The sequence below is a fragment of the Sitophilus oryzae genome, unplaced genomic scaffold (genome assembly GCF_002938485.1).
Source record: "Sitophilus oryzae breed Bouriz unplaced genomic scaffold, Soryzae_2.0 scaffold_562_pilon_pilon, whole genome shotgun sequence".
Taxonomy (NCBI): domain Eukaryota; kingdom Metazoa; phylum Arthropoda; class Insecta; order Coleoptera; family Curculionidae; genus Sitophilus; species Sitophilus oryzae.
The window spans coordinates 3,776,859-3,804,800 of record NW_022147154.1 but is presented as its reverse complement, the minus strand read 5'-3'; the positions used below and the strand labels follow the sequence as shown (position 1 = coordinate 3,804,800).

The 27,942-nt window shown below is 33.8% G+C and overlaps 2 protein-coding genes across 3 annotated transcripts; one reads left to right on the top strand and one right to left on the bottom strand.

The window, feature by feature from the left end:
• LOC115887374 (ATP-sensitive inward rectifier potassium channel 10-like) lies at positions 1–10,998 on the top strand. Of its 2 annotated transcripts, none has more exons than XM_030906788.1 (6): positions 1–364; positions 4,044–4,342; positions 4,405–4,610; positions 6,429–6,577; positions 9,543–9,773; positions 10,765–10,998. In XM_030906788.1, the coding sequence occupies exons 1-6, from the start codon at positions 213–215 to the stop codon at positions 10,991–10,993; spliced, it is 1,266 nt and encodes a 421-aa protein (XP_030762648.1). In that variant the 5' UTR covers positions 1–212; the 3' UTR covers positions 10,994–10,998. The 2 variants fall into 2 exon arrangements, with proteins under 2 accessions (XP_030762648.1, XP_030762647.1); XM_030906787.1 differs by having other exon boundaries at positions 6,327–6,577.
• LOC115887373 (G protein-activated inward rectifier potassium channel 3-like) lies at positions 10,995–27,835 on the bottom strand. Its single transcript, XM_030906786.1, has 5 exons — positions 27,543–27,835; positions 25,516–25,793; positions 24,735–24,964; positions 20,362–20,600; positions 10,995–11,968 (listed from the first exon to the last, which is right to left on the bottom strand). The coding sequence occupies exons 1-5, from the start codon at positions 27,662–27,664 to the stop codon at positions 11,272–11,274; spliced, it is 1,566 nt and encodes a 521-aa protein (XP_030762646.1). The 5' UTR covers positions 27,665–27,835; the 3' UTR covers positions 10,995–11,271.
• Between the last annotated feature and the right edge of the window lie 107 nt (positions 27,836–27,942).

The following is a 27,942-nucleotide window of genomic DNA, read 5'->3' as shown; positions in this document are numbered from 1 at the left end:
TATTTTACTTATATACACATGCACGGTTAGTGTTGATCAGTTGAGTCAGACTCTAGGTAGATACCGATAATACTATACTACGCTCTTCCCTACAAAATATTCAAAAATCATAATATAAAAACAAGTTGTATTCTATCTGTATTTATACTATGCCAGAACTAAAGTAAAGACAATCGGTGCATAATCTACGAGGATCCCTCAAACAGTTGAAGATGTTGAGTTACGATCCAAACCGGGATGAGTATATCGAGGTTGATTTTGATGAGTTTTCAGACAGTGATGATGATGTAGATGATCTGAATCCGACAGATACAGTGAGGTCACTGCAACCTCTTTTAGTGCTTATGAAGCACAGGAAAAGAAGGTAAGTAGCAATATTTTTGCAAGGCTTTATATATTTTAACAAAAATATGGATTTTTAAAAATCCCTAAACAATATAAGTAAGAATTTTAGTCTAAATATTCTTTAAATTGTTTGTAAACAGTAAAATGGTACAATAACCACTTAAAATCTCAAGATACTAAATTGACTACAAGTATGTATGTCAATGTTTCAAGCATAATATATTTTCGATCCAAAATGTTTTCTAGTTTATTACGTGGTACCTAATACTGAAAAGATTACTAATATTAGAAATACCTATATAATACGCACCTTCTAATTATTAATTTATGTTAATATTTATATTAACATTACTATTACTATTTATGTTAATATTTATATTAAGTAAACAATATTTTACAATATTTACTTTTACTTTTACTATCAACAATAAAACTATGAATAAAGCAAATTGTAACATAACTCGGAGATATAATCTGTGATAAAAAATCTATTGAACCAATAAGGAAGCTACTTAATTCTGATACGATATATTTTCATTGATTAGTTACCAGGATATACAAAATTTGACATATTATTATGAACCTAGTAATTACGTGAGATACCGTATAATCGAAAAAAAAACGGCGTCGGCGATGGCTATGAAATGAAGATCGCTGTCATTTTATATGGAAAATGTCATCGATGTTCAGTTCATAGCCATCGCTGACGCCGTTTTTATTCGATCATACGGTATTTTATTTTATTTATTCATTTCATATTTTTATATTAAAAAAATAGGAGAAATTTTTAGGTTTTGCAATAGAGAATTTAATGAAGCAAAAAGCATCTATGTCTTCTAGTGAGATATAGTTCATATCAAATAAACTTTTAGTCACGTGATTAAGCTTGACCGGCACAGAGTTGCCCACTTAAAACATTATAATAAAGTTGCGATGATTATTTTGCAGCGCCTATTAAGCTATCTTGTACACCAACTGCAAGGTCTGCTAGTAACAATTTTTAAGCTTAATGTATCGCAACATAATTCATTTAAACCAAAACTCGTAATATAAAACTAAAATGTCCATTCAAAACGAATGACAATGTCAGGAAATAAATAACTAAATGTGCCAACTTGACTTTTTTTACAGCAGAGCTACCACCTGAATCCCCTGTCGGAAATTTAAATTCCAGTTAGTCAGCCCAGCGCCTAATAAGTCCATGGTTGGCAACAATGAATTTAAAAATTGCACTTTCGATTTTGCAATGAAAAGTTTCAAATATAGTTTCTTTACCCAGTTTATGCTTTATGAATTGGTTAAATAGAAAAAATGTGGTTCGTTTCCTGAATAACCTAAATAAAATTAAATAATCTAAATATAATTGTAAAAAGATAACAAATATTTTTCAAAAACGTAAAACAACTCAATAAAAAGCAGCAGGGTGAAAAAAATGTCAAATATTATTTCAATGTTAAGCCTACATCCACAATCCACACTTTATTACTCCTTCGAATAACACACACTGTAAAATACGGTTTTCTTTTTCTTTTCTATTATTATATTGTCCGTTTTCACGCCTTTTTGACTTTTCATTATACAACGATATTTTTTGTCACCCTAGAGATTGGAAAGGATTTTTTATACGATTATCCAGAAAAAATAGTGGATTTGGTATAGAAAAAAAAATGAAGAAGGAAGTTATTTTATAAGAACTGGACATCCAATTTTGTCATGTCACAGCTTCAGCTTAAAAAAAACAAATATTTAACTTCTTTAGGAAATTAAAGAAAATATTTTTTAAATAATTATATTCCCAATAAAAGATTTACAAACGTATGTACTTCGGTAAATTATTAATAATGTACTTTTAAACTTATAACTATACAGGGTGTGCCCCCAATATTCCGTGAATATAGAACTACTATACGTATACTTTTGGAATCAAAATAAATTAAGTGAACACAATTTACTTCTATTATAGATTTGAAAGTGATTCGTTTGTCCGTTAGAGCGGAACAATCAAAGATAAACCCAAGCGCCAACTTTAGTCCTTATGCAAGCTTCTATCCGCGCTCGCATGCTTCTTATTAAATTATCAACGTTGTGTTGAGGTATGTTTTCTCATTCTGCTAATGCTGCATCAATTAGCTATACCAGATTTCCTGGATTGTTTCGACGAGCTCTAACCTTTCTTTTGAGCTGGTCCCACAAGTGTTCAATAGGGTTTAGATCTGGTGAACATGCAGGCCACTCCAAAACTATGACACCTTTCGTTTCAAGACATTCTCTAGCCCTCTGCTGGTATGGAGAGATGCGTTATTGTGCATGAAGTTAAAATTATCCCCAATTGCAGCTCTCTAAAGCTTAGCGATTGGTTCTAGCAATAAATCAACATACCTATCTCCGATCCGTTAAAATCTATTGAAGTAGTAACAATATAGTTTTTACTCCTAGCATAATACCTCCCCAGAACATTACAGTTCCTCCTTTATATCTTGGTACAGGTTTGGCAGCTCGTCTTCCTGGAGCTCTAAGAACCCGAATTCTCGATGGTCATCTGATCTTAGGGCAATAATTTTGTCTCATCCGAAAAAAGAACATTTTGCCAATTCTCAGTTGTCCAGTTTTGATGTTAAAGGCACCAATTTAGGCGCTCATTTTATTTTACCGATATAACAGACCCGTAACTCTCTCCTACTGTACAACCCACGAGCATGTAGCCCGTGTGTACAACCCACGTTCACACCTGTAGCTGCCAGAGGTTGTCTTTCTAGCTCTAGGTGAGAGACACTGGATTTTCTTCTAGCAAGTTGGCACACAAACCAGTCCTGTTGTTCAGTTGTGACTCTTTGTCGAGTTTGTCTGGGCGTGTTCTTGAGAGTTCATAGTTCCAAGTACCTTGCATGTATTCGATGCAACAGCCTGGATAACGCCTACTATCTCTGCTACGTCTCTTTGAGGGATTCCTTGTGCAATGAGAGCAATAATTCTTCTCTTCTGTACATGTGTTAAGCCAAAGTAAGGCATTTTTTTATTTTTGAATCCTATCAAAATTACCGGACAATCGTGATTTTACTACAGAATCGCAGCAGTCGTTTGGTTTGGGTTATGGTTCTTTATTATCATGTTTATATTTACAACAAAAAAACCTTATCTTTAAGTTGTATCCAAGTCTACGTGTATACCAATTTTATTCCTTGCAAAAAGTTCAAGTTTCTCAGTCAGAAATAAAGGGTGATTCCATAATACAAGTTTGGTTCTGTAAAAAAAATAATTCTGCTAAAATTTATGTAGGGCGGGGGTAGTTTTTGCTCTTCCCGCATCCTTTTTGTATTTTGTCAAGTCAAAGGTTATAGCGCTCAACAAACCTAGACATCCCAAATCTTCTTTGAACCGGAATATCGGTTAAAATACGTGTTTATTTTTTTTAAATTGGTGACCTCTAACGAACAAAGCACTGTATAGAAGTATATTTTGTTCAATTAACTTATTTTGATTTCAAAAATATAATCCTATAGTCCCAATGTACACCCTATGACAGTCATTGTCAAAAAATGTTCAGTTGTTATGATCTCTCATCGCCAATAATTGTATTGTAAAAAAAAATAATTATTTAAAATTTGATTGAAAAAAACCTGTACATAAAACTGTACATACACACATATCTCTACACTACACTTTATAACATGTTCTATATGTAATACTCCTTTTGCCAGGAAATATCGTACAAGTCTGCTAAACCGCCTCTATCTAAGCCGCATCGTTCGAAAATCAGGCCGACTCAATACCTTCCTCACAAAGTTACCCAACAAAAACTTATCTTACATCAGAGACCTGGGCAACACAATACTCACCCTCAGGTGGCGCTGGATGCTACTAACCCTTTGCTTGGTCAACTTTGGCTGCTTCGTCGTGTTTAGCTGGCTGTGGATGTTGCTGGCCCAGGTCAGCGGTGATTTTGACAATTCAACAGTGTCAGACACACCCTGCATAGTAAACGCCAGAACCATGACAGGTATTTATTTTTTTTTATTTGGGCAAATTTAATAATAAAATTATATGTATATTTATTTTTAGGATATCTTCTTCTAAGTATAGAGACGATGACAACCATAGGTTACGGATATAGGTATCCTAGTGAACACTGTATAGGTGGATGGTTTCTTCTAATGATGCAGGCGATCTTTAACACTTTTGTCCAGGGCGCCTTGGTTAGTGCTGTCTATGCCAAGACCTCCAAACCATTTACAAAAGCCTCGTCATTGTTTAGTAAAAGAGCAGTGGTAAGAAATGAAACGTTTTAGAAACGACTTAGAAAAAATATACAGGGTGACTTAGTATTGCAAAAAAATGTACCAAAGTACGACATACATACCACGTGCGTCTCGAAAGTGGCTCTAATTTTTTTAAAAATGTCCGATTAAATGAATATCTCCGAAACTAAAGTTCCAAAAAAATTCGTAATATATCTACAAATTCATTTACCCACTAGTAGTTATAAAAAGCATTTTTGGTAAACTCTGTCTCTAATAGTTTCTGAAAAATAAAATTAATTTTTTTAAAAATGTCCGATTAAATGAATATCTCCGAAACTAAAGTTCCAAAAAAATTCGTAATATATCTACAAATTCATTTACCCACTAGTAGTTATAAAAAGCATTTTTGGTAAACTCTGTCTCATATAGTTTCTGAAAAATAAAATTATTTTTTTTAAAAATGTCCGATTAAATGTATATCTCCGAAACTAAAGTTCCAAAAAAATTCGTAATATATCTAGAAATTCATTTACCCACTAGTAGTTATAAAAAGCATTTTTGATAAACACTATCCCTAATAGTTTCTGAAAAATAAAATTATTTTTTTTAAAAATGTCCGATTAAATGAATATCTCCGAAACTAAAGTTCCAAGAAAAGTCGTAATATATCTACAAATTCATTTACCCACTAGTAGTTATCTCTATAACTTTATCTATTATCTCTATAACTTATTTATTTTTTCAGATAAAAAAAACGAGATTTGGTATGTTAGTATATGACATTTCACCAGAAATGACTACAACTTTTCATTTTTAAATGGCACCTGCGGTATATTTCTACTTTATTCGGTAGAAAATGACACTCTAAATGGGATGACATATCATATGTCAACTTATGATATTCTTGCATATGGTTTATTTCAAATTGTTACATGCGGTTCATAATGACAATTTGACTCGAAATACCAAGTGTGTGGTACCAATTATTCGTAAAAAAATGTTTTTTCCAAATATGATAATGAGCCACCCTTGTTTCTTTTGAAAAAATTGAGATATGATTAAAAATATGATTTGGGCATCTTTTAACCGGCCAGGACAAGACACGAAAAACATTAAACGGTCAAATCTATTTTTCCCAGGCTCCTTGATTAAAAATTAGTGTTTTTAACACAGCCACGCTAGAGTGCCGTGAATGAATGATCGAAATTTAAAATACGATATTTTTTTAAGCGAAAATGTCAAAAGTTGACATATGTTAGTCATTCTATTAAGAGAGTTATTTTTTATCGAATAAACTAAAAGTATACCGAGGGTGCCATTTAAAAATCGAAAAGTTGTAGTCATTGTCGGTGAAACGGGAAGTGACCAAAAACAATTACATACGTCAATCAATCCTAATTTATGTCATAAACTAACAATAATCTCAAATTTACTTCCAAACTCATACTAGGGTAGTGGTGAAGAAGTACGTTAAAAAATATAATTAACTACTTGATCTTTTTTGAAAAATGTATATCTCTTAAGAACAAAACCTCTACTTTAAGAAATAATTAATTTATATCGTATTTTAAGAGATCTATTTGAAACGAAATATACTCAGCTAATACTTAACGAAAATAAAAGAAACAATAATAAAAATAGTACAATTTTGTAATATAAGTTCGAATCTATTTTAAGACGTGTTATATTGTTACATCGTTTATGAGACGTTCTATTGTACCTCATTTCGATATTCTCGTCCAGGTATGTCTGCGAGACGGAAAATTGTGTTTCATTTTCCGAATACACGACTTTTCGAAGAAGATATGGTGCGGCACCAATATCTCACTCTATTTTATCGACAAGGAACAAACCGACTTGGACGGCGACTTCGAAATGCAACAGATGACGATCGAACCGCACGGCCTACTTATTTTTCCTTTGGAAATAGAACATGTCATTGAGGAAAACAGCCCGCTTTGGAAATTCAGGCCGTTTGAGTTCCTGCATGGAAGGTCCGTAAGGAAACTTTAACTTATTGTAATGTTATACATGTATAATATAGATTACATTCTGATCGCTCAGTAAGTTTAGTCTTTAGTCTTTACTGTTTTAATCTATACAAATAACAATACATATGTATATATATTTGATATCAATTAAACTTTTAGTTACGTATTCGAGGGCGCAATTTTTAAATTCATTGTTGCCAACCTTGGACATATTTGGTGCCGGGCTGACTAACTGGAACTTAAATTTCGCCTTGGGGATTCAGGTGGTAGCTCTGCTGTAAAAAAATGTCAAGTTGCCACATTTATTTATTTATTTCCTGACATTGTCATTCGTTTTGACACTTTAGTTTTGTATTACAAGTTTTTGGTTTAAATAAATAGTGTTATGATACTTAAAAATGTTTACTAGCAGACCTTGCAGTCGAACATTGTTCTTTTTAAAACCTTTTTTTAGTGCGAAGTGTACAAGATAGCCGTAAAAAACTCATCGCAACTTTATTAAAATATTTTGAGCGGGCAAGTGGTAGTAATGGTCCTTTATGTCCTCTAAGTGCTATTAAGAAGATGAATTCTGTTGATGTAAATAATAACCGTTTATACAGGGTGTCCCAGAAATAAGTGCAAATATTTTAAGAGGTGGTAGATCTGGGCAAAAGAAACATATTTTCTCTTTACCATTTTTAAAATAAATTGAAAATAACGGAGTTATTTAACTTTGAAAAATTAAAATATAATGGCAACATTTTGAGAACCGCCGGCAGATACACCATCCAATTATCCCGAATCCGTGCCCTGTGTTGCCGTATAGTCAATATAGAGTATACGCTTAAAAATAAATCAGAAAATTGCACCAAGATGCATTTCATTTTTAAGATGGTGGTATTATTACACATAATAAATTAAACGAAAAAACTTGAAGAAAGAGATGAAGTTCAAGTATTTAGGCATAGAAATCCCAGGATATGGTGATGTAGAAGCGGAGGTGCGAGAACGGACAACAAAGGTAACCAGAATAGCAGGATGCCTGAATGACACAATATGGCGAAATAAAAACATTGAGGTGGTAACTAAAGCGAGAATTTACAAGGCAACGGTACGACCAACAATGGCATATACTGCAGAAACTCGACCTAATACAGCGAAAACTAAACAACTACTGAGACAACCGAAATGAGAGCACTACGCAGAATAGCTGGAAAGACGCTTCTGGACAGGGAGAGAAATGAAAGTATAAGAAGAGCTTGCAAGGTGGAAAATGTAAATGACTGGGTACTCAGCAGAAAGGAAGAATGGAACGACCATATCAGCAGAATGGACAACAGAAGGATAGTGAGAGTTGCATGCGACAAATCACCGCTAGGTCGCAGAAGCTTAGGACGAACCCGGAAGCTTAGGAAAACGATGGAGCGACAACTTGTCAGTCTGACCGGTAGAGACGACGAAACCAAACAGGCGATTCGCTTAGAATAAAGAAGGAAGAAGAAGTAAAGAAATCTCAAGTGAATAAAGAAGTGGCACTAAAAGTTTTTTAAATTTCCCGAAAAATGTCAAAGAAAATTTTAAAACTTTCAACAATTTTCGTTCGCAAAAAAACCTCATAGGTGTGTTTCTGAGTTCGAAATATGCTACCTGTTAAAATATCTGCACTTATTGCTGGGACAACCTATATATTTATAATTAATTTATTTTTGTTTCCTAAAACATTTTGTTTAAAAGAAAATATATAAAAGTGGGCAACGCTGTGCCGGTCAAGCTTAATCACGCGACTAAAAGTTTATTTGGTATGAACTTTATGTGTTTTTAATTGTGGGCAGTTGAGCAATTTTGATTTTACAGTTCCATAGAGACGCTAGAAAAATTTCTCAAAAAATAATCTTATCACGTCACGCGGCTCTATATCAGGTACGTCTCAAAAGTGGCTCACCCCTATAAGTTTTTTATTTTATTGTGAATATAATGACATATCATAAGTCAACTTTTGATATATTCGCTTGAAAAAAATTGTATTTTAAATTTCAATCTAGTTAAACACACTAATTTTTAATGAAGAAGCTTTGGAAAAATCCATTTGATCGTCTAATGATTTTCGTGTCTTGTCCGAGCCCGTTAGAAGATGCCCAAATCGTATTTTTAATAATATCTCAATTTTTTCAAATAGAACAAGTGTGGCTCATTAGCATATTTGGAAAAAGTTTTTTTTAGGAATAGTATGGAACCACACACTTAGTATTTCGAGTCATATTGTCATAATGAGGTATATGAACCGCATGTTACAATTTCAAATAAACCATATGCGAAAATGTCAAAAAGAGTGGCATTTTCTATCAAATAATTTAAAAATATACCGGGGGTGTTATTTAAAAATCAAAAGTTGTAGTCATTTCCGGTGAAACAGGAAGTGACCGAAAACAATTGAATACGTTAATCAATCCTAAGTTATGTCATATTCTAACATACCAAATCTCCTTTTTTTATCTGAAAAAATAACAAAGTTATAAATGTGACCCACTTTTGAGACGCACCCGGTATAAGTGTTGTAATTGTGAGCAGGCTGACAATTTTGTTTACAGTTTCATAGAGGCGCTAGAAGAATTTCGCGAAAAATAATTTTGTGACGCCATGGGGAGATCAATTTTGTTCCTTCGAGACGGATCAAAACGTATTTTCGTGAATTGCGAAGGGCCACCCTTTTTGAAAGGGAAATAAACTATTGCGGCGACGCTACTCTTAATTAATTTATTTACAATTAAAATGATAAAAAAATATAACAGCAAATTAAACCCGTCGCGTCGTGTGACATTATTTTTGGCGAAATTCTTCTAGCGTCTCTATGGAACTGTAAACAAAACTGTCACAAAATGCCTGCTCACAATTACAAACAATATGAAAGAACCAAAAATAATTTATCTTAAAACTAAAAAATACATAAACACTATTGAAAAAATTATTTTGTTAAAATTCACTCTAGATTCGAAATAGTTGCAGTAGCTGAGGGTAGTTCTACAATCACAGGTCAGGTGTCACAGAACAGAACATCTTACTCCCACTCTGACATCATGTGGGGTCACAGGTTTCAGCCTTGTGTTGAATATGACGAAAATACGAAAACGTATGTGGTGGATTACAAGAAATTCAAACAGGTCATCCCATTTGATACGCCACTGTGCAGTGCAAGAAAACTTGCTGAAATGCGACGCAGGTAAGACCTTTATAAATTCAGCTCTTCAAACATAGAACAATATATCTGAATTTGTTAATCTCATCGCCAGGCAAGCTTATTATAACAACTTGTCAAATATAGAATCATATATCTGTTTGTTTCTCTTGCCTCCTTGGATTTGAGGTCAATTCCTATAGTAAGGCCTAATCATGACACTTCTCCCTCGAATTGATGCCTAGCCAACTCGATGTCCTTACACTGGAGTTCTTGCGAAGCTGGTGATATACCGCAAGGGTTAGTCAGTTCACTTCTACAGAGCCCCGCATGTAGAAGTAAGGGAGACGAGAATATAATGGATTGCCCCCTGGTGCCCCTGGGTTGAGACTCGTAGAAACTAGTTCTTCTAGCCACGCATCCTTTTACCTGGTCTCGTCATCATAGGAATTAGGTTTTGGTGAGGTTATATCCTCTTGGTCCGGGCGATTAAGCTAAAACTCCCCCACACCCTCTGCCCATGATACATGACCACAAACAGTAGAGGGTGCATGGTATGACGGACAGAGTAGTCCTATTCGGCATCGTTATGTTATAAGCCTTGATTCAATTCCCTGGCCACGACATTACAGCGAGGGACAAGACAATGAAATGCTTCTTAGACCCAACCAAATTGAGTGGGGAGTTCCCCTAGCACCTGACTATAAGCTTTCCTACCAACGACAATGTCTCGCATCTCTTAGAGAAAAAAACCGTATGGATACCTTAATATACGTTTTATTACCAAAATGTGTTACGAACAGTTAACATAATCTATAATATTTAATACGCTTAGTCAATTATTAAATTAGAAATCGAATTTAATTTTTGGTTCGTTGTGACGCTAGTGACAGCCGATTAACATTAACCAATATTCTTAAATGTATTGCTAACCCAAATAGAAAAATTAGAATAGCCAACTGTTTCTATCATTCTTGATCGCGTCGTACATGCCATGGTTTGCGAGATATGTAATAAAAAAATAAACTATTTTTAGGTTTGACAACGATGCAGAATTAACATTACGAATGACGAACGAGATCAACAAAAGACAATTAACAAGCATACCGGAAGGTGATAGTGACAATGACAGGTTTAGACGTAGTAAAGAAGAGACTAGAAAGGAAACAAAAGAAGAAAGAATACCGGAAGTATTTAGAAAATTATTTCATCCTGAGAGTGTACATGATTTACACATATATAAGGAACGAAATAAACAACAATAAATATATTTAAGTCTTTTACTGCTAATAAATTTGAACAGCTTTTAAAACTTTACGATTATACATACCATTTTTGTTAAATTAAAAATAAATAAATAGAAATATACCTTGAAAATCATAAAATATACTCAACTTATATAATTTTAAATATTATGAACTGCATTTCTTTTCTACAACTATCTTACATTTCTTGATTTTTTTTAATTCACGATAATTACAAATATTATATACAGTTTCACGTCACCGAAAATCACAGAATATAATTAAAAATCTTGAAAAGTTTAGAAATCAGTTTCTTCGTATTTCCTACTTGTTCTATTCTTACTTCTTCCTGCTTCTGTAACATATTTCTGCAAATTAACAAAAAACTCTTTTGCTGTGCCACTTAAAGTCCTTGGTCTCTCATCTGTGTCTTTCTTCCTTAATTCCACCTCTAGCCTTGCCAATTTCTTCATTTCCTTTTCTTCAGTTCGTACGTCATTCAAACTTAAGTCCATAAAGGTAGTGTAATCTTCATTATCAGATGACTCTCGGGATTCACTCTCACTTTTCTCACGATGTACTTGAGCTATACATTGAACTTCATCTTCATCAGATACACTGGAATCTTCATCATCTTTCACTTGTTTTACTCTATCATGAGTAAATGATTTAAAACTTGTTATCAAAGGGCTTCTTATTGAAGGGGTCGAGAGCTTTGAGCCACCAGAAAAACTCCCATTGTAAGGGCTGATAGAAGATAGCAAGTCTTCGTAAACTTCACTCAAACGTTGTGCGCTGCAAAGTGGCATTTGAACTTCTTCAGTTTTGTTAAAGAGTCTGTGATTAACGACGTATTTTCTTGCTACTTTGTCCCATGAAGTGCACTGGTTAAATTTGTAGCCCCATTTGATTTCTCTGCTTAAGTATGACGTTACTGTTCTTGATACGAATGATGTAGCCAATGATTCGCCTTCCAGCATTACTATTATTTCGAATCTGCAAGACAATTATTATTTAAATGTTTTATAAAAGTATATAAACATAGATATTTAAAGGTTAAACTTATCTCTACAGGGTGTTTCATAAAACATGTGTCATCTCTCGTGGGGAGATTCCTCACGTAAAAATAACATTTATTTTTTATATTATCATAGGTCCGACTGTGCTTTGTTTTGTAGCTACAGGGTGTTAAAGCCTTAAAATTTTTCGATTTTATGATTGAAATTTTGAGAGTAAAAGTTACTATAAGTGCTACATATTTTAATTAAAAAAGTGTCGATAAAGTCATCAGGGACGTGTATATGGGTTATCACTGGAATATTTAAAAAAAAAACATTTGCGCCACTGACTTTTTTCTTTTGATATCAAAATTGAGTAGGCCGTTTAAAGCCAATTAAAAGTGATCTCTTAATATTTTGTCGAATTCGGCCTCCTTGATGAGATAAGCACAATTTTATTAATCACAATTAATAAAATAAAAATAAAAATGAAACTAATAAATTATATATTTTACCTAATTTATTATTAAATATTATTACTATTAGTTATTATTACTATTAGTCCCATCTACAGCAATTTCAAATAAAAAAATTATGGTATTTAAAATAATTACCATAATTGGTAATTATGGTAATTATTAGTCTGGTGGTGGTCTTGGTCTTGCACAAAAAGCAAGACCAAGATCAAGACTAGCGTTTTATATGCAAAACCAGTGCAAGACTGCACAAGATCAAGGCCAGCGGTCTTGCAATCTCTCAAACCTCTGGCGGTCTTGCAATTATTACATTCTATATCTACATCTCCTTTTTCTTATTACTAATAATTTTAAAAAAAGGTAATTTTCATTTACTTAGCCCTCACCTCTATATTTTTTTAAATAAAATATATTAAAAAAGTTAATATTCTTGCTAACGATATGTTTGAAAAAGTGTAGTTTGAAATGTTGAAAAGTAATAAATTAAAAATTAATAAATTTGATTCACTTTCACAAAATTTGTATTAAAATGACCGTCTGTCCGTCTGAGGATTCCATTCGTGTACCTCTATCCACGTGTGAAGTTTGGTTCCTATCGACCCATAATTAAGAAAAATACTGATGATTTCGTCAATCGGTTCGAAACGTCGAGTGCGTCATCCTATTATAGCCCGTCCCCAATTATGCCAAAATCAACCCACCTAGTCCCATTCTGATGAAGATGTAAACGAAATGTATCCAACTTTGCAGTGTGGGACCGTGTAAACCGTCGCTCACATAGCTTACCCACCAAATTTGGTCGCGGTTCGACGACATCATAGGACGACATCAACTATTGACGTTTCTTACGTCAAAACTAACTGTCACAGTGACATGTGTCTTCAAGCTGGCGTTGGTCCAGTCTATCAACATACCAAATTTTATTTAAATTTTATCGAACGACATTTTCGCCATCGATGAGTTTCATAGTGCACGAAACGTCGTCAAAATATCATGAAAAGATGAGGCCCTTCGAGTAAGTAATATCAGCCATATTAGAGTAAAGTAATATTAATAGTACCTATATTATATTATGTAGTGTTACACAAAAATCTGTAGTTACTAGAGGTATAATAGATATTTACGATACAAATGAGTTAACAGCATCATTAAGATACGCTTGTGAAAGTTACACAAGTGCGTAGCACGAGTTGTGTAACCACACAAGTATCGTAATGGAGTTAACTCGCGTGTATTGTACAATATTTTATCTACGTCTAACTATAAAAACACACAATTAATTTTAAAAATTATTGTAGATTAGATTCTTAGAGGTGGCTTTCGGCCTGATCCACTGCGACCTTCTCAGATCTATTGTGGTCCTCTTCTGATCCTTAGATTACATTCTCCAGTCCTATCCTTTTCACAAAGTTTAGCAACTTGGAAACTGAACCCTCCATGTAGTTCTGCGCCTATGAATGGCATTGATGAGCCTTGCTTGGCCCTTTCATCTGCCTTTTCGTGACCCTCGTGCCCTGGCACCCAGGCCAACGTAACTGTGCTACGTTCGCCCAAAGTATTCAGAGCACGCACACAGTCCCACACTAGTCTAGAATCGACCTCCGCGGAACCGAGTGCCTTTAGCGCCGCTTGGCTGTCTGTGAAGATGGCCACAGAACGATTTGTTCTTTGTTGCCTTATTATTTCTTCTACACAATAGTGGATTGCCGTTCTTTCTGTCTGGAAAATTGTGACATCCTTAGATAGGCTGACGTGGAAGGATCTCCCTTGTTTCGGCCCTACTATCACACTAAAAACGGGAAACTTTATGCAGCTGTTAAGTTCATTTACTGGATAGTAGGAATGTTATTTGAGGCACAAGCTAAGAAATACGTTCTAAATATACTTTTAACCAATCAAAATCATGGGTAAACGAATGTCGAAACTTAAATATTAGATTAATTCGGTCTTTTGTTCATTCATTGGTTGCGTTCATTTACTGGTGCATTTACCCTACTTTGTCTGCTTTTAGCTCTTCGATTAGCTTCTGGTTAGCAGTACTATATGCACTATGCGTTTGGCTTATGTGCTGCTGACCGTGAATTAACCTGTGCATGACAGATCTGGCTTCACCTTGTATGAAAATATGTAATGGTGGTAAGTTCAACAAGACTTCCATCGCATTTATAGGAGTGGTTTTTATGGCCCCAGTTACACACAGGCACGCAAGCCTTTGTGTGGAACTTAACAGCCTTACCGCACCCGCTTGCGATGTCTTTGTCCACCACGCCACCGACCCGTAGGTTATCATGGATCTTACTATCCTTGTGTATAGCAAAAATTATTGTACTTAACTATATACCTATCCTAAAAATCAATTTACCTTAATACCTTTGTTCAAATAACACCATGCATGGCAATGCATGGCAATGTCAATATGACAGTAAATAATATTGATGTCACTAATTTAAAAAATGAGCGATTCGGAAAGTATTCCCTCTGACATTGAAGAAGAAACATTCAGAGCCATTTCTGGATTGCTTCCAGCAAGATCGAAACAGAAGTATGAATATACATACCTACTCTAAGTATAAAAAATGGTACACCAAAAAAAAAGTACACAACTATGGAAATGAAAAGGTATTCAGAACATATTTTTCCAATTTAGTGCAAAATAAATGTTTTACAAAATATTTTTTCTCTTTGGTAGTCATCTAAACAAGGAGTGCTGTAATGAAAATGCGTGAGTTAAGAGCTTCTTAACTCACTGACGTAGATAAATGTATTTAATTTGTGCCAAACATAAAAAAAAATAAATAATAATACCAAAAATTCAACGCCTAGTAAAATATTGCCCTTTAACCCATATAAAGGGCCAAATCTCTTCACATAATCAATTTCCGGACAATCCTCACAGATCAGGGATGCTTCCTGCATCCACAGGTAAATGGAAGATTCTTATCAAAGCCGAGTTCGCCCCTTCTTCCCAGATAATATCTTAAGCTGAAAGGTTTCCTAGAGGGTCTTTTACGTCAATCTTATGACGAATATCAGCTGGTCCTATTAGTATTCTGTGTGTCGAAAATTCCACGCTTCTTTTTATGCAAAAGGAAAAGGAAAGATAAATACGGAAATTTGGGAAAAACACTTATATCTGATTCTTCATTTAGAGGAAATATAGCGGGTATGTTCGAAAAAAAAAAAGCGGCGTCAAGGACGGCTGGAAAATGATATACGGTGAGTTAATTTTGGCGAGGTCAATCACAACATTAATTATTTAGAAAGATTAAAAAATGACAGAAAAAGTTTATTTAAGACTTACTTTTTACTTAAATTAAAATAATATTGTACGACCAACAAGAAATGCTGATTAAATTAAATTAGTTCAAGGAAAATAAAAAAAACGATAAATCATGAATTATACTTGTTGGAATATTGTATCAAAAATTTAAATTTACCGGCACCCTAGCGGAAGTAGATGAGAATGTCATATGGGAGCTGTGTATGGGAATTATGGGTAATAAAAAGTAGTCTGAAACTGTGGTCTGAAATAAAAGATGGTGTGTGTTGTATCGAGTACAAAATAGGTCGTTTTGGTGTTTTATTTATCCTAAAATCTAATAGGTTATGGGCCCAGACACCAGCCCAAAACGCGAGTTTCGGTAGTTACGGAGTGAAAGGGAAGAGAAAAAACGTCTAAAAATTAAACGTTTTTTCGTTGCGTCGTAATCGGGTATCGGTGGCGTTCCTTTTTTCACAAGATGGCCGTCAACTATTTGGCAAGCGTTCCGAAGCTAGTTGGTCGAGAAAACTACGACGAATGGTGCTTTGCGGTAGAAAACGTTTTTGTACTCGAGGGACTTTCTAAATGTTTGGAAGGCACCGAGACAGACAGTGTACTTCTGGCAAAAGCTAAAGCGAAGTTCGTGTTGACATTAGATCCTTCCTTATATGTGCATGTTAAAGACGCGGCCACATGCAATGAAGCTATGAAAAAGATCCAATCACTCTATGAAGATGTGGGATTTACCAGAAAAATAGGGCTTTTGCGACATTTAATATCCTTGAGATTGAGTAGTTGTGAAAATATGGAGTCGTACGTGAATCAAGTGATTGAAACATCACAGAAGTTAAGGAAAACCAAGTTTGATATAAGCGAAGAATGGGTAGGTTCCCTTCTGCTGGCCGGTTTACCAGACAAGTACGCCCCCATGTTGATGGCGATCGAGCATGCAGGAATCGCAATCACAACAGATACCATCAAAAGTAAATTGCTTGATATGCAAGAAGAAAACTCTGGCAGTGTCGGCAAAGCAGGTGCCTTTGCAGCAAGCGGTAGTAACTTCAGAAATCAGTCAAGAGGTGGCAGTAATTCTAACAGAAAAGTGTCAATTAACAGTAGTAATCAATCTGTGGATGACCGGCGTGATTCTGACAGACGCCAAATTGACAGAAGTAAAATAATTTGTTTCAAATGTAAACAACCTGGACATTTTAAGTCGAAATGCCCAAATTTAAGTGTTTCTTCGTCGAATTCTTCGAAATATGCTTTCAGTGCTGTATTTTTAAGCGGAAAATACAATAAGAATGATTTTTATTTGGACTCTGGTGCGAGTAGGCATATGTCTCCCAATGAAAATGCATTATACAACAAGAGAAAACCAGACATTGAAGAAATTACTGTTGCTAACCACGAAAAATTAGCAGTGAAATGTTTAGGCGATATGGACATTTCTACAAGTGTAAAAGACACACAGAACAATATAACTGTTTATGGTGTTTTGTGCGTGCCTAATCTGACGACAAATCTTTTGTCAGTGAGTGAACTGATTGCTAAAGGAAATAGAGTGTCATTTAACCAAGAAGGTTGTTCGATATACAGTAGGAATAACGACTTGGTGGCTACAGCAACTCTAGTTGGAGGTGTGTATAAAGTAAACATGAAAGTTGAAAAATGTATGCTTGCAGCGTGCGATGACAGTGAACTTTGGCACAGGAGGCTTGCACACATAAATTGCCAAGACTTAAACAAGATGAAACACTGTGTAAGTGGCATGGAGTTGAAAGGAGTAGCAAGAATTGACAAGTCAAATTGTGTGGTATGTTGTGAAGGCAAACAAACCAGGCTACCTTTCCCAACCACAGGAACACGAAGCAACCAAGTGCTTGAAGTTATACATGGAGATGTTTGTGGACCTATGGAGACGATTTCTATTGGTGGCTCAAAATATTTTTTACTTTTAGTCGATGACTTTACAAGAATGTCATTTGTCTATTTTTTGAAGACAAAGGATGAGGTGTTCAAGTATTTCCAGGAATTTAAAACAATGGTCGAAAAACAACAAGGCAGAAACATCAAGATATTCCGCAGTGACCAAGGTGGTGAGTTCTGTAGCAATAAGTTCGAGAGATTTTTTCAGGAAGAAGGTATTATACACCAGAAGACGAACGCTTATACTCCTGAACAAAATGGACTTTCAGAAAGACACAATCGAACATTGGTTGAAAAAGCAAGATGTTTACTGTATGATGCAGGTCTACCAAAAAGATTTTGGGCAGAGGCAGTAAATACCGCTAACTATCTACGGAATAGATGCATAGCCAGTGGACTAAATGGAAAAACACCCTTTGAGAAGTGGACAGGGAAGAAACCGGATGTTTCAGGTCTAAGAATCTTTGGCAGTACAGTAATGGCTCATATTCCTAAAGAGAAGCGTCTTAAATTTGACAAAAAAGCTTGTAAACATATTTTAGTTGGTTTTTCAGATCATATCAAGGGTTATAGGATCTACAACCCAGACACTGATGATGTAACAACAAGCAGAGATGTTATTATACATGAAAACCTGAAAACCAATAAAATGAATGTTAGCTATGGCAGTGAAGTAACAGAGGAGTCAGTTGAAGTGGGGGAAAATAAGCAAAATACACAGGTTAGTGAAAACAGCTTACATAGTTCACTTGACAGTCTATATCAACAGTCAGAAGAACAATCTTCAGTTCATATGGACTCTACAGACAGTGACTATGAACCAGATGTGCCAGACACGACTTTGTCTGATCCAGAAGCAGCAAGACGATCTCAGAGGCCAAGGCGAGAAAAGCAGTTCACTGATTATGTTACGTATCTAACTACTGCTGAGCAAAATGAAAGTATTGTTCCCGAAGAAGTTCTAGTGACAGATGATACTCCTGTGAGTGTTCTAGAAGCCATGTCGAGGCCAGATCATGCAGAATGGAAGCGAGCTATTGAAGAGGAACTAGCTTCTTTTGAAGAAAACAACGCTTGGGAAATTGTGGACAAGCCAAAGGACGCCACAATAGTGAAGTGTAAGTGGGTGTTCAAAAAGAAGTGTGATAGTGAAGGTGATGTTAGATATAGAGCTCGTTTGGTAGCTAAAGGTTTTTCTCAGAAACCAGGGGTGGACTACAATGAAACTTTTTCTCCTGTAGTGAGACATTCTAGTTTAAGGTTATTATTTGCATTGTCTTTAAAGTTAGACTTAGAAATAACACATTTAGATGTAAAAACAGCTTTTTTGAATGGTTATTTACAGGAAATAGTCTACATGGAACAACCAGAATGTTTTGTAACTAAGGGTAATGAGAGTAAAGTGTGTAAACTGAATAGAGCCATATATGGTTTGAAGCAATCATCAAGAGCTTGGAATCTTAGGGTTAATGAAGTTTTATTAAAATTAAATTTTAAAAGGTCAATATTTGAACCCTGTATTTATACAAAAAAGGATAACAATCTCTTGACAATAATTGCTCTTTATGTTGACGATTTTTTAATTTTTTCTAATGATTGTAAAAACAGTAAAATTTTAAAAGAATGTTTAAGTTCTGAATTTAAAATTAAAGATTTGGGTCAAGTTAAACAATTTTTGGGTATGACTATTTGTAAAAAAAAGGATTGTTTAATGTTAAGTCAAGAAAATTATGTTAATCAGGTTCTTAAAAGATTTAATATGCTAGATTGTAAAAGTGTTACTACTCCAATGGAAAGTTTTGATTTTAATGAAAATAATTGTGATACAAATGTTAATAATTGTCAATATCAAAAACTAATAGGTAGTTTAATGTATTTAGCAGTATTAACACGTCCAGACATATCGTTTAGTGTTAGTTTTCTTAGTAAATTTAACAATTGTAATAACAGTTATCATTGGAAATGTGCAAAAAGAGTACTGAGATATTTGAAAGGAACAAAAAATTATGTAATTAAATTTACTAAGGATGATATAAATTTGCTAGGATATGTTGATGCTGATTGGGGATCAGATAAAGCTGATAGAAAGTCTTATACTGGATATATTTTTAAGCTTTCAGGTGGCCCCATATCATGGAAAAGTTCGAAGCAGAAAACTGTAGCCTTATCCAGCACGGAGGCAGAATATATGGCACTCAGTGATGCTTCTAAAGAGGCCATATATTTACGCAATTTAGTTTACGAGCTGACTGATAAATTGGATAGTGTAACAATTTTTAATGATAATCAGAGTGCCATTAAGTTATCAATGAATCCAATTTTTCATGAACGCTCTAAACATATAGATATCAGGTATCATTTTATAAGAGAAACAGTTGATAAAAACACTATTCAGTTAAAATATTTAGAAACAGAAAATATGATAGCTGATATATTAACAAAAAGTGTTGGAGGTACAAAACATATGTATTTTGTAAAGGGGTTAGGTTTAGAAAAAGGTTAGTTATTTTTATATTTTTGATAAGTGGGGGTGTTGGAATATTGTATCAAAAATTTAAATTTACCGGCACCCTAGCGGAAGTAGATGAGAATGTCATATGGGAACTGTGTATGGGAATTATGGGTAATAAAAAGTAGTCTGAAATAAAAGATGGTGTGTGTTGTATCGAGTACAAAATAGGTCGTTTTGGTGTTTTATTTATCCTAAAGTCTAATAATACTCACCTCTTAAAAATTAGATCTTTAGCTGACAAATCCCAAAATGGACTTTTTGAATCAATTTTGTGCCGAACGTCGAGAGGCCACAAGAGTATTCCTGGTGGTTCTAATTTCAACTCTTGCAATTTTGGTGCTGTAGGTCCACGTACTGCCACAAAAGCTGCTATTTTCGTGTGGCACTCGTAGCGCCTATCGCAGTCTCTAACTCGAAATATCAAACACAAACAGCCATCTCTTTGACAAATCTATGAAAAGAAAGAGCTTAATTTTATTATAATCGTTCACAACAAACTTTACTATTAAACAATCTATATAATCTTACTACGAATAGTCATACTGCTTATACACGGACAAAGCTAACATAATTAGCAATTCGAACTATCTTGATCTATGCCAGCTCAAGCACACCATCGAGATGAAAAAGAACGCAAAGTCAAGGATGGCGCACTTGCCATCCTAATCCGTCCCATCTATCAGGTCGTTCGTACACATCAAAGGTATACCGGGTGCGTCTCAAAAGTGGCTCACCGCTATAACTTTTTATTTTTTCAGATAAAAAAACGAGATTGGTATATTAGAATATGACATAAGATTGACGTATTCAATTGTTTTTGGTCGCTTCCTGTTTCACCGGAAATGACTACAACTTTTGATTTGGTATTTTTTTACTTTATTCGATAGAAAATAACATTCTGAATAGAATGACATACCATATGTCAACTTTTGACATTCTCGCTTAATAAAAAATTGTATTTTAAAATTCAATCCAGAGTGCCATGGCTATGTTAAAAACACTAATGCTTCATCAAGGAGCCTTGGAAAAATAGATTTGATCGTCTAATGTTTTTAATATCTTGTCCTGGCCAGTTAGAAAATACTCAAATCGTATTTTTAATCATATCTCAATTTTTTCAAATGGAACGAGTGTGGCTCATTAGCATATTTGGAAAAAGCATTTTTTTACGAATAATTTGATACCACACACTTGGTATTTCGAGTCAAATTTTCGTTACGAACCGCAAGTTATAATTTCAAATAAACCATATGCGAAAATGTCAAAAGTTGACATATGATATGTCATTCTATTCAGAGTGACATTTTTTATCGAATAAAGTAAAAAATTACCGGGGATGTCATTTAAAAATCAAAAGTTGTAGTCATTTCCGATGAAACTGGAAGTTACCGAAAAGAATTGAATACGTCAATCAATCCTAATTTATGTCATATACTAACATACCAAATCTCGTTTTTCTAACTAAAAAAATAAAGGGAAATAAGGGGAAAATTTACCCCTTAATAATACCAGATCAAGGCTCGAGCATGTAGAAATTGGTAGTCATCTTCATTGGGACACGGGAAGCTATCTTGAATACTGATGATGGACTTTCAATTTTGATGGATTTTTCTTTCATTTAAGAAAGAATCTTTTTTGGTTGAATTTTAAAAAGATATAGAAAAACTTTGACAATAGTTAATACGTGACAAGAAGTATAAACACTCACTAAAAATACTTATATATAACTATAGTAAATCACATGGAACTATTTACTATATACAGTGTAACATTTCGAACCATATAATGAACCACAGTAAAACCATAGTAAAGCTCCTATTTTCGTATTGTACTGGTAGCGTCTGTCACTGTCTAATTTAAAAAATCGCCATATCTGTGACAATTCTGTGAATTAAAAGAAAGGGCATAAATTTATTATAATCGTTTAGAACAATCTTACTATTAAACAATCTAAATATAATCTCTATAAAATCATCTTACTACGAATCTCGCTATAACTACTACTTATACACCGACAAAGCCAACATAATTAGCTATTTGAACTATCTTGATCTGTCAGCTCGAGCACACCATCGAACTGAAAAAGAACTCAAGGATGGCGCACTTGCCATCCTAATCCGTCGTACACATCAAAGGCACTAGGACAGGAGACAAAAGGAAATTATTCGCATTATTATAACCTGGGAGCTTTTACATTTCCACATCTGTCACGCCAGAGGAGGAAGAAGGGCAAAGGATAGAAAGGGGGGGATTTGGTACTTAATAATGCAAGATCAAGGCCTGTCTGTGGAAAAATGGGGACTCATCTTCATTGGGAAAGGGGAAGCTCTCTTGAATACTGATGATGGACTTTCGATATTTTTCTTTTATTTGAGAATCTTTTTTGGTTTGAATTGAAACAGATATAGAAGAACTTTAATAATAGATAATACATGACAAGCGAAGTATAACCCGACCACTAAAAATACTTATATGTAAGTATAGTAAATCACAGGGAGGTATAATAGTAAATTATAGTTTTATATATCAAAGCATATAATAAAGCACAGTAAAGCTGCTATTTTCGTGTGGCACTGGTAGCATCTACCATAGTCTAACTCGAAATATCAAACACAAATCGCCATCTTTTTGACTAGTCTCTGAATGAAAAGAAAGGGCATAATTTTATTACAATCGTTTAGAACAATCTTTACTATTAAACAATCTAAATATAATCTCTATAAAATCGCTATACCTACTACTTATACACAGACAAAGCCGACATAATTAGCTTTTCTAGCTATCTTGATCTATGCCAGCTCAAGCACACCATTGAGCTGAAAATGAACGCAAAGTCAAGGATAGCGCACTTGCCATCCTAATCCGTCCCATCTATCAGCTCGTTCGTACACATCAAAGGCACTAGGGCAGGAAACAAAAGGAAATTATTCGCATTACTATAACCTGGGAGCTTTTACATTTCCACATCTGTCACGTCAGAGGAGGAAGAGGGGTAAAGGATAGAAAGGGAAGGATTTAGCCCTTAATAATGCCAGATCAAGGCCTCTGTATGGAGAAATAGGGAGTCATCTTCATTGGGAAAAGGGAAGCTATCTTGAATACTAATGACGGACTTTCGATATTCTTCTTTTATTTAAGAATCTTTTTTGGTTTAAATTTAAAAATATAGAAAAACTTTAACAATAATAGGTACATGACAAGAAGTATAACCCGCCCCCTAAAAATACTTATATGTAGGTAAGTATAGTAAATTACCGGGATGTATAATAGTAGATTATAGTGTAATATTTCAAAGCATATAAAAAAGCAAAGTAAAGCTGCTATTTTCGAGTGACACTGGTAGCATCTATCATAGTCTACCTCGAAATACCAAACACAAATGGTCATCTCTTTGACTAGTCTCTGAATGACAAGAAAGTTTATAATTTTATTATAATCGTTTAGAACAATCTTTACTATTAAACAATCTAAATATAATCTCTATGAAATCATCTTACGCGACTCTCTCTCTCTAACTCGAAATATCAAACACAAATCGCCATCTCTTTGACAAATCTATAAAAAGAAGCTTAACTTTTTTATAATCGTTTAGAACAAACTTCACTATTAAACAATCAAAATATAATCTCTATAAAATCATCTTACTACGAATCTCGCTATACTACTTTACACACGGACAAAGCCAACATAATTAGCTATTCGAACTATCAAGCTGAAAAAGAACGCAATCTGAAAAAGAATCCCATCTATCAGCTCGTTCGTACACATCAAAGGCACTAGGGCAGGAGACAAAAGGAAATTATTCACATTACTATAACCTGGGAGCTTTTACATTTCCACATCTGTCATGTCAGAGGAGGAAGAGGGGTAAAGGATAGAAAGGGGAGGATTTACCCCTTAATAATGCCAGATCAAGACCTGTGTGTGGAGAAATGGGGAGTCATCTTCATCGAGTAAAGAGAAGCTATCTTGAATACTAATGATAGACTTTCGATATTTTTCTTTTATTTAAAAACTTTTTTTAGTTTAAATTTAAAAAGATGTATAAAATCTTTAATAATTGATTAATGCATGACAAGTACAATATGATTGAAAAAAACGGGGTCAGCGATGGCTATGCAATGAAGTTTGCTGTCATTTTATACGTAAAATTATATGGGGAATGTCATCGATCGTCATTTCCAAGCCAACTGGACGCCGTTTTTTTTTCGATCATACGATAGCACAAAGAATATAATATATATAATACATAAAAATAAATAACTAACCAACTAAATGATATATAATAGATTTTTTTAAGAACATATTTGAGATTTTCCAAAAATAGAATATTAATCGTATTGTGCAGTGAACGGCTCATAAAATAAGTACAGTAAATGACAGAGAAGTATTATAATAGTAAATGATTGAATAATACCTATTTCAAAGCATATCGTGAAGTAGGTACAGAAAAGCTGCTACCTTTAACCCAAACCAAACAATTTTTACATATTTTAGCAGAAGTGAAATAAATACATATTATCTTTAATGAAGACTATAGCCAAATCAAAAGCAAAGTATGTATTTATTTTCAAAAAGATCTTACCACAGCTTTTCTGCTGAAACAAGTGATAGTGTTTCTGCTGTGTAACGGTCCTCCCATTTTAACAAAAACTATGCAAATCAAACTGCCACACACTCCAACACCAAAAAGCAGTTGAATGCATAATCCAACTATAGCTTCAACGCAATATTCCTTTATATATCGGCTACCATATCCTATGGTGGTTTGAGTTTCCACACTGAAGAGTAAATAACCAGCAAAACTGTTGATACCTTATCCAAAAAATCATTATCTTTGTTATATACTTATTCAAACAGAAGTAAAATATATTACAAACATATTCAAATTCAACTAATATCACAGGCACATATTGAAGATTCCTTAGTACAATATATACAATGAATAAGTGATTAAGATTACAAATAGTATGTAATCTATGTAAAGCTCTTTTGATTAAAATCGTATTTTTTGCTGTTTTTAAAAAATCACCCTTGCCGGTAACTAGTATCACCCTTTCCGTAACAATGAACTATAACTTTTAACATTTTAACACAGCAAAAATTATGACTGTGTTAATCAATTAGTAATAATACCAGCACAAGCATAAAAAAAATAAAAATTATGCATTTTTCTCAAATTGTTAATATTTAAAAAAAATTTCCTTGTGTAATGAGAGGATACGGAGACATACAGTAGATTATTAGACATATACATGCCGCAGTCTTCTAAGAGTGCAAAACTGGTTAATTAAATGTTAATATGCTAATTTGTGCTAATACTTATCCTATTACCACAGAAGTGGTAAAAAAATATCTGCTATTACCTTCTAGACATGTGTCGCTTGTTCCATTCCAATTGTCCACATTTTCTACTGATATTACTGCCCAAAATCCAGCAAAGGTAAACCAAGATATGACAAAAATCAGTGATACTATTAACAATATAGTAAACCATGATCCTTCTATCAATGTGTTGAATAAATCCAAAATAAATTTGTAGGATCTTTCAGTAGTGGTTTTAGTGTGAATGGAAGATTTTCCACTTTTTCTTACAAGTCTTCGAATTATCTTAACTTTATGTCGTTGCTGCCAGCTCTGCAAGCTTTTTAAATAATCTACTATTAGCTAAAGAATCTAGTATTGCCCTACATCAGAGATACTCTTGATATACTTCGTATATAGAACGAACGTATATGCATACGAGCCACCCCTATAGAGTCTGTCCAAGCAGTCCAAGGCAAAAGATCCCCCTGACAGTAGTAGTTACGTCTGTCATTTTAATTTAAAGGTAAATTGTAATTTTTTGCATATTGTCTATTGATATCTTCCCTGATTCTTTGAAAAAACACCCTTTTTCCGGCATGAAAAACAAACACCTTAAAATTTTGATGTATTTTAAGGTTTAATATATTTTGTGCGAGTGGGTCGATTTTAATGATTTTAAGCAATATCTGGCAATACGTAGCTAAATTATTTGCCCTTTTAGTATCTCTTTCAATACTAAAAATGAAAGTTCCCATCTGTCAATTATAGGAGGGAAAATAAAATGTAGATATTTTGGTGAAAGTTTGAAATACACTGTGGGATATATTAACAAAACAAAGAATTTAAAAATAATTTTGTTATCTAGAAACATCTTTTCTCGATAGTTTGTTTTTTGGTTCATTTCATTAGCTGTACGTTTTATTGAAGATATTCGGTTTTGCTGAAGAAAATAACATTTTTTCGTAATTCATTAAAACCATGCGTTTGTTTTCGATCATAGTGGCAAGTTGATTGTCTCGATTCGAAGTTCTCATACGAAGGTTCCTGGCCGTCTAGCCTATGAACTTTTCTCGAGGAAGAGAAATAGAATAGAGAAGTAGAATATAGAATCTTCATAGATTGAAGCGACTGCACTATAATACTCGTACCTCGTACACATTTAATTCTGTTAGCGACATAATAATTTTGATCTCAATTAAAGCAACTATAGTGGATATAACTTCTGGATTTAAAACTATCCCTGATAGAATAACTGCCCAGGAGCCAACTGACAATAATATAATTTCTCAACATCATAATTTTGATCTCTGTCATCTTCTTGATTAACTATCTCTATTATTACAGTTGAGGGGTGGAAGGTGGAACCTTTGGTGTTACACAGCAAAATAAAAACACTAAATCACCACAATACACCAAAACACTTTTACTTTTACACTGGACGCGCGTTTCGCTAACCATGTTAGCATCTCTGATAGAATAACTGCCCAAGCGCCATCAGACAATAATAATTACTCAATAACAGCAGATAACAGTGACATTACACAAATCATAAACCTTATCATAAACACTATATTTCATAGAGGTCTGTTGACTGAAAGCCAAAGTAAAGGCACGGTTTTAATGTAAACATTACGACAAAATGTTGGTGTCTTCTTCAAAAGCGAATATCTCCAAAAAAATAAATAAGCTATTGATAGATGTACCAAAAAACAAACTATCGAGAACAGATATTATGCACCTAGATGATAAAATAATTTTCAAATAATTCTTTGCTTTTTTAATAAATTTCACCAGAGTGTTCTAAACATTCGTCAAAATAACAGCATTTTGTGTTCCCTCGTATAACAGATGGGAACTTTCATTTTTAATTTAAAAAGAGATGCTAAAAAGTCAAATAACTTAGCTACAAATTGCTTAAAGGATCATGAAAATCGGTCGACAAGAACACAATATACAATCTAAAATACATCAAAATTTTAAGGTGACTGTTTTTCGTACCTACCGGTTCGGTGAGTGTATTTCATTGAGACACCTAGTACAGTCTCTATTTTTGGTAAATTCTTGTAATAATACCAAATACACTTACCTAGACTTTCTTCTACGGGTATTTGTTCTGTGTTTAAATAAATAATAAGGATAAAAAACTGTATCACTTTCAGAATCATGGACATTCTCGATTACATTTTCTTCATCTCTTTGTCTAGCCATACTTTTTATTATTTTATTTTCATATTCGAATCGAATGTTAAATATAAAATTTTACATGTATTATGTACATACGACGAAACATAACAAATAGGTGCTTTCATACTACTATGTAAAAAATAAAATTAAGGCTGGTGTTTAGTCACCATTTTATAGCACCAAAAATGTGTTATCTCAGATATTATCACTATTTAAAGATTATAGTATTTAGGCTATAATAATAAAGTCAAATAAGAATATTTGACAAACCTCAAAATAAATATTGTGTACCTACTTTTTCC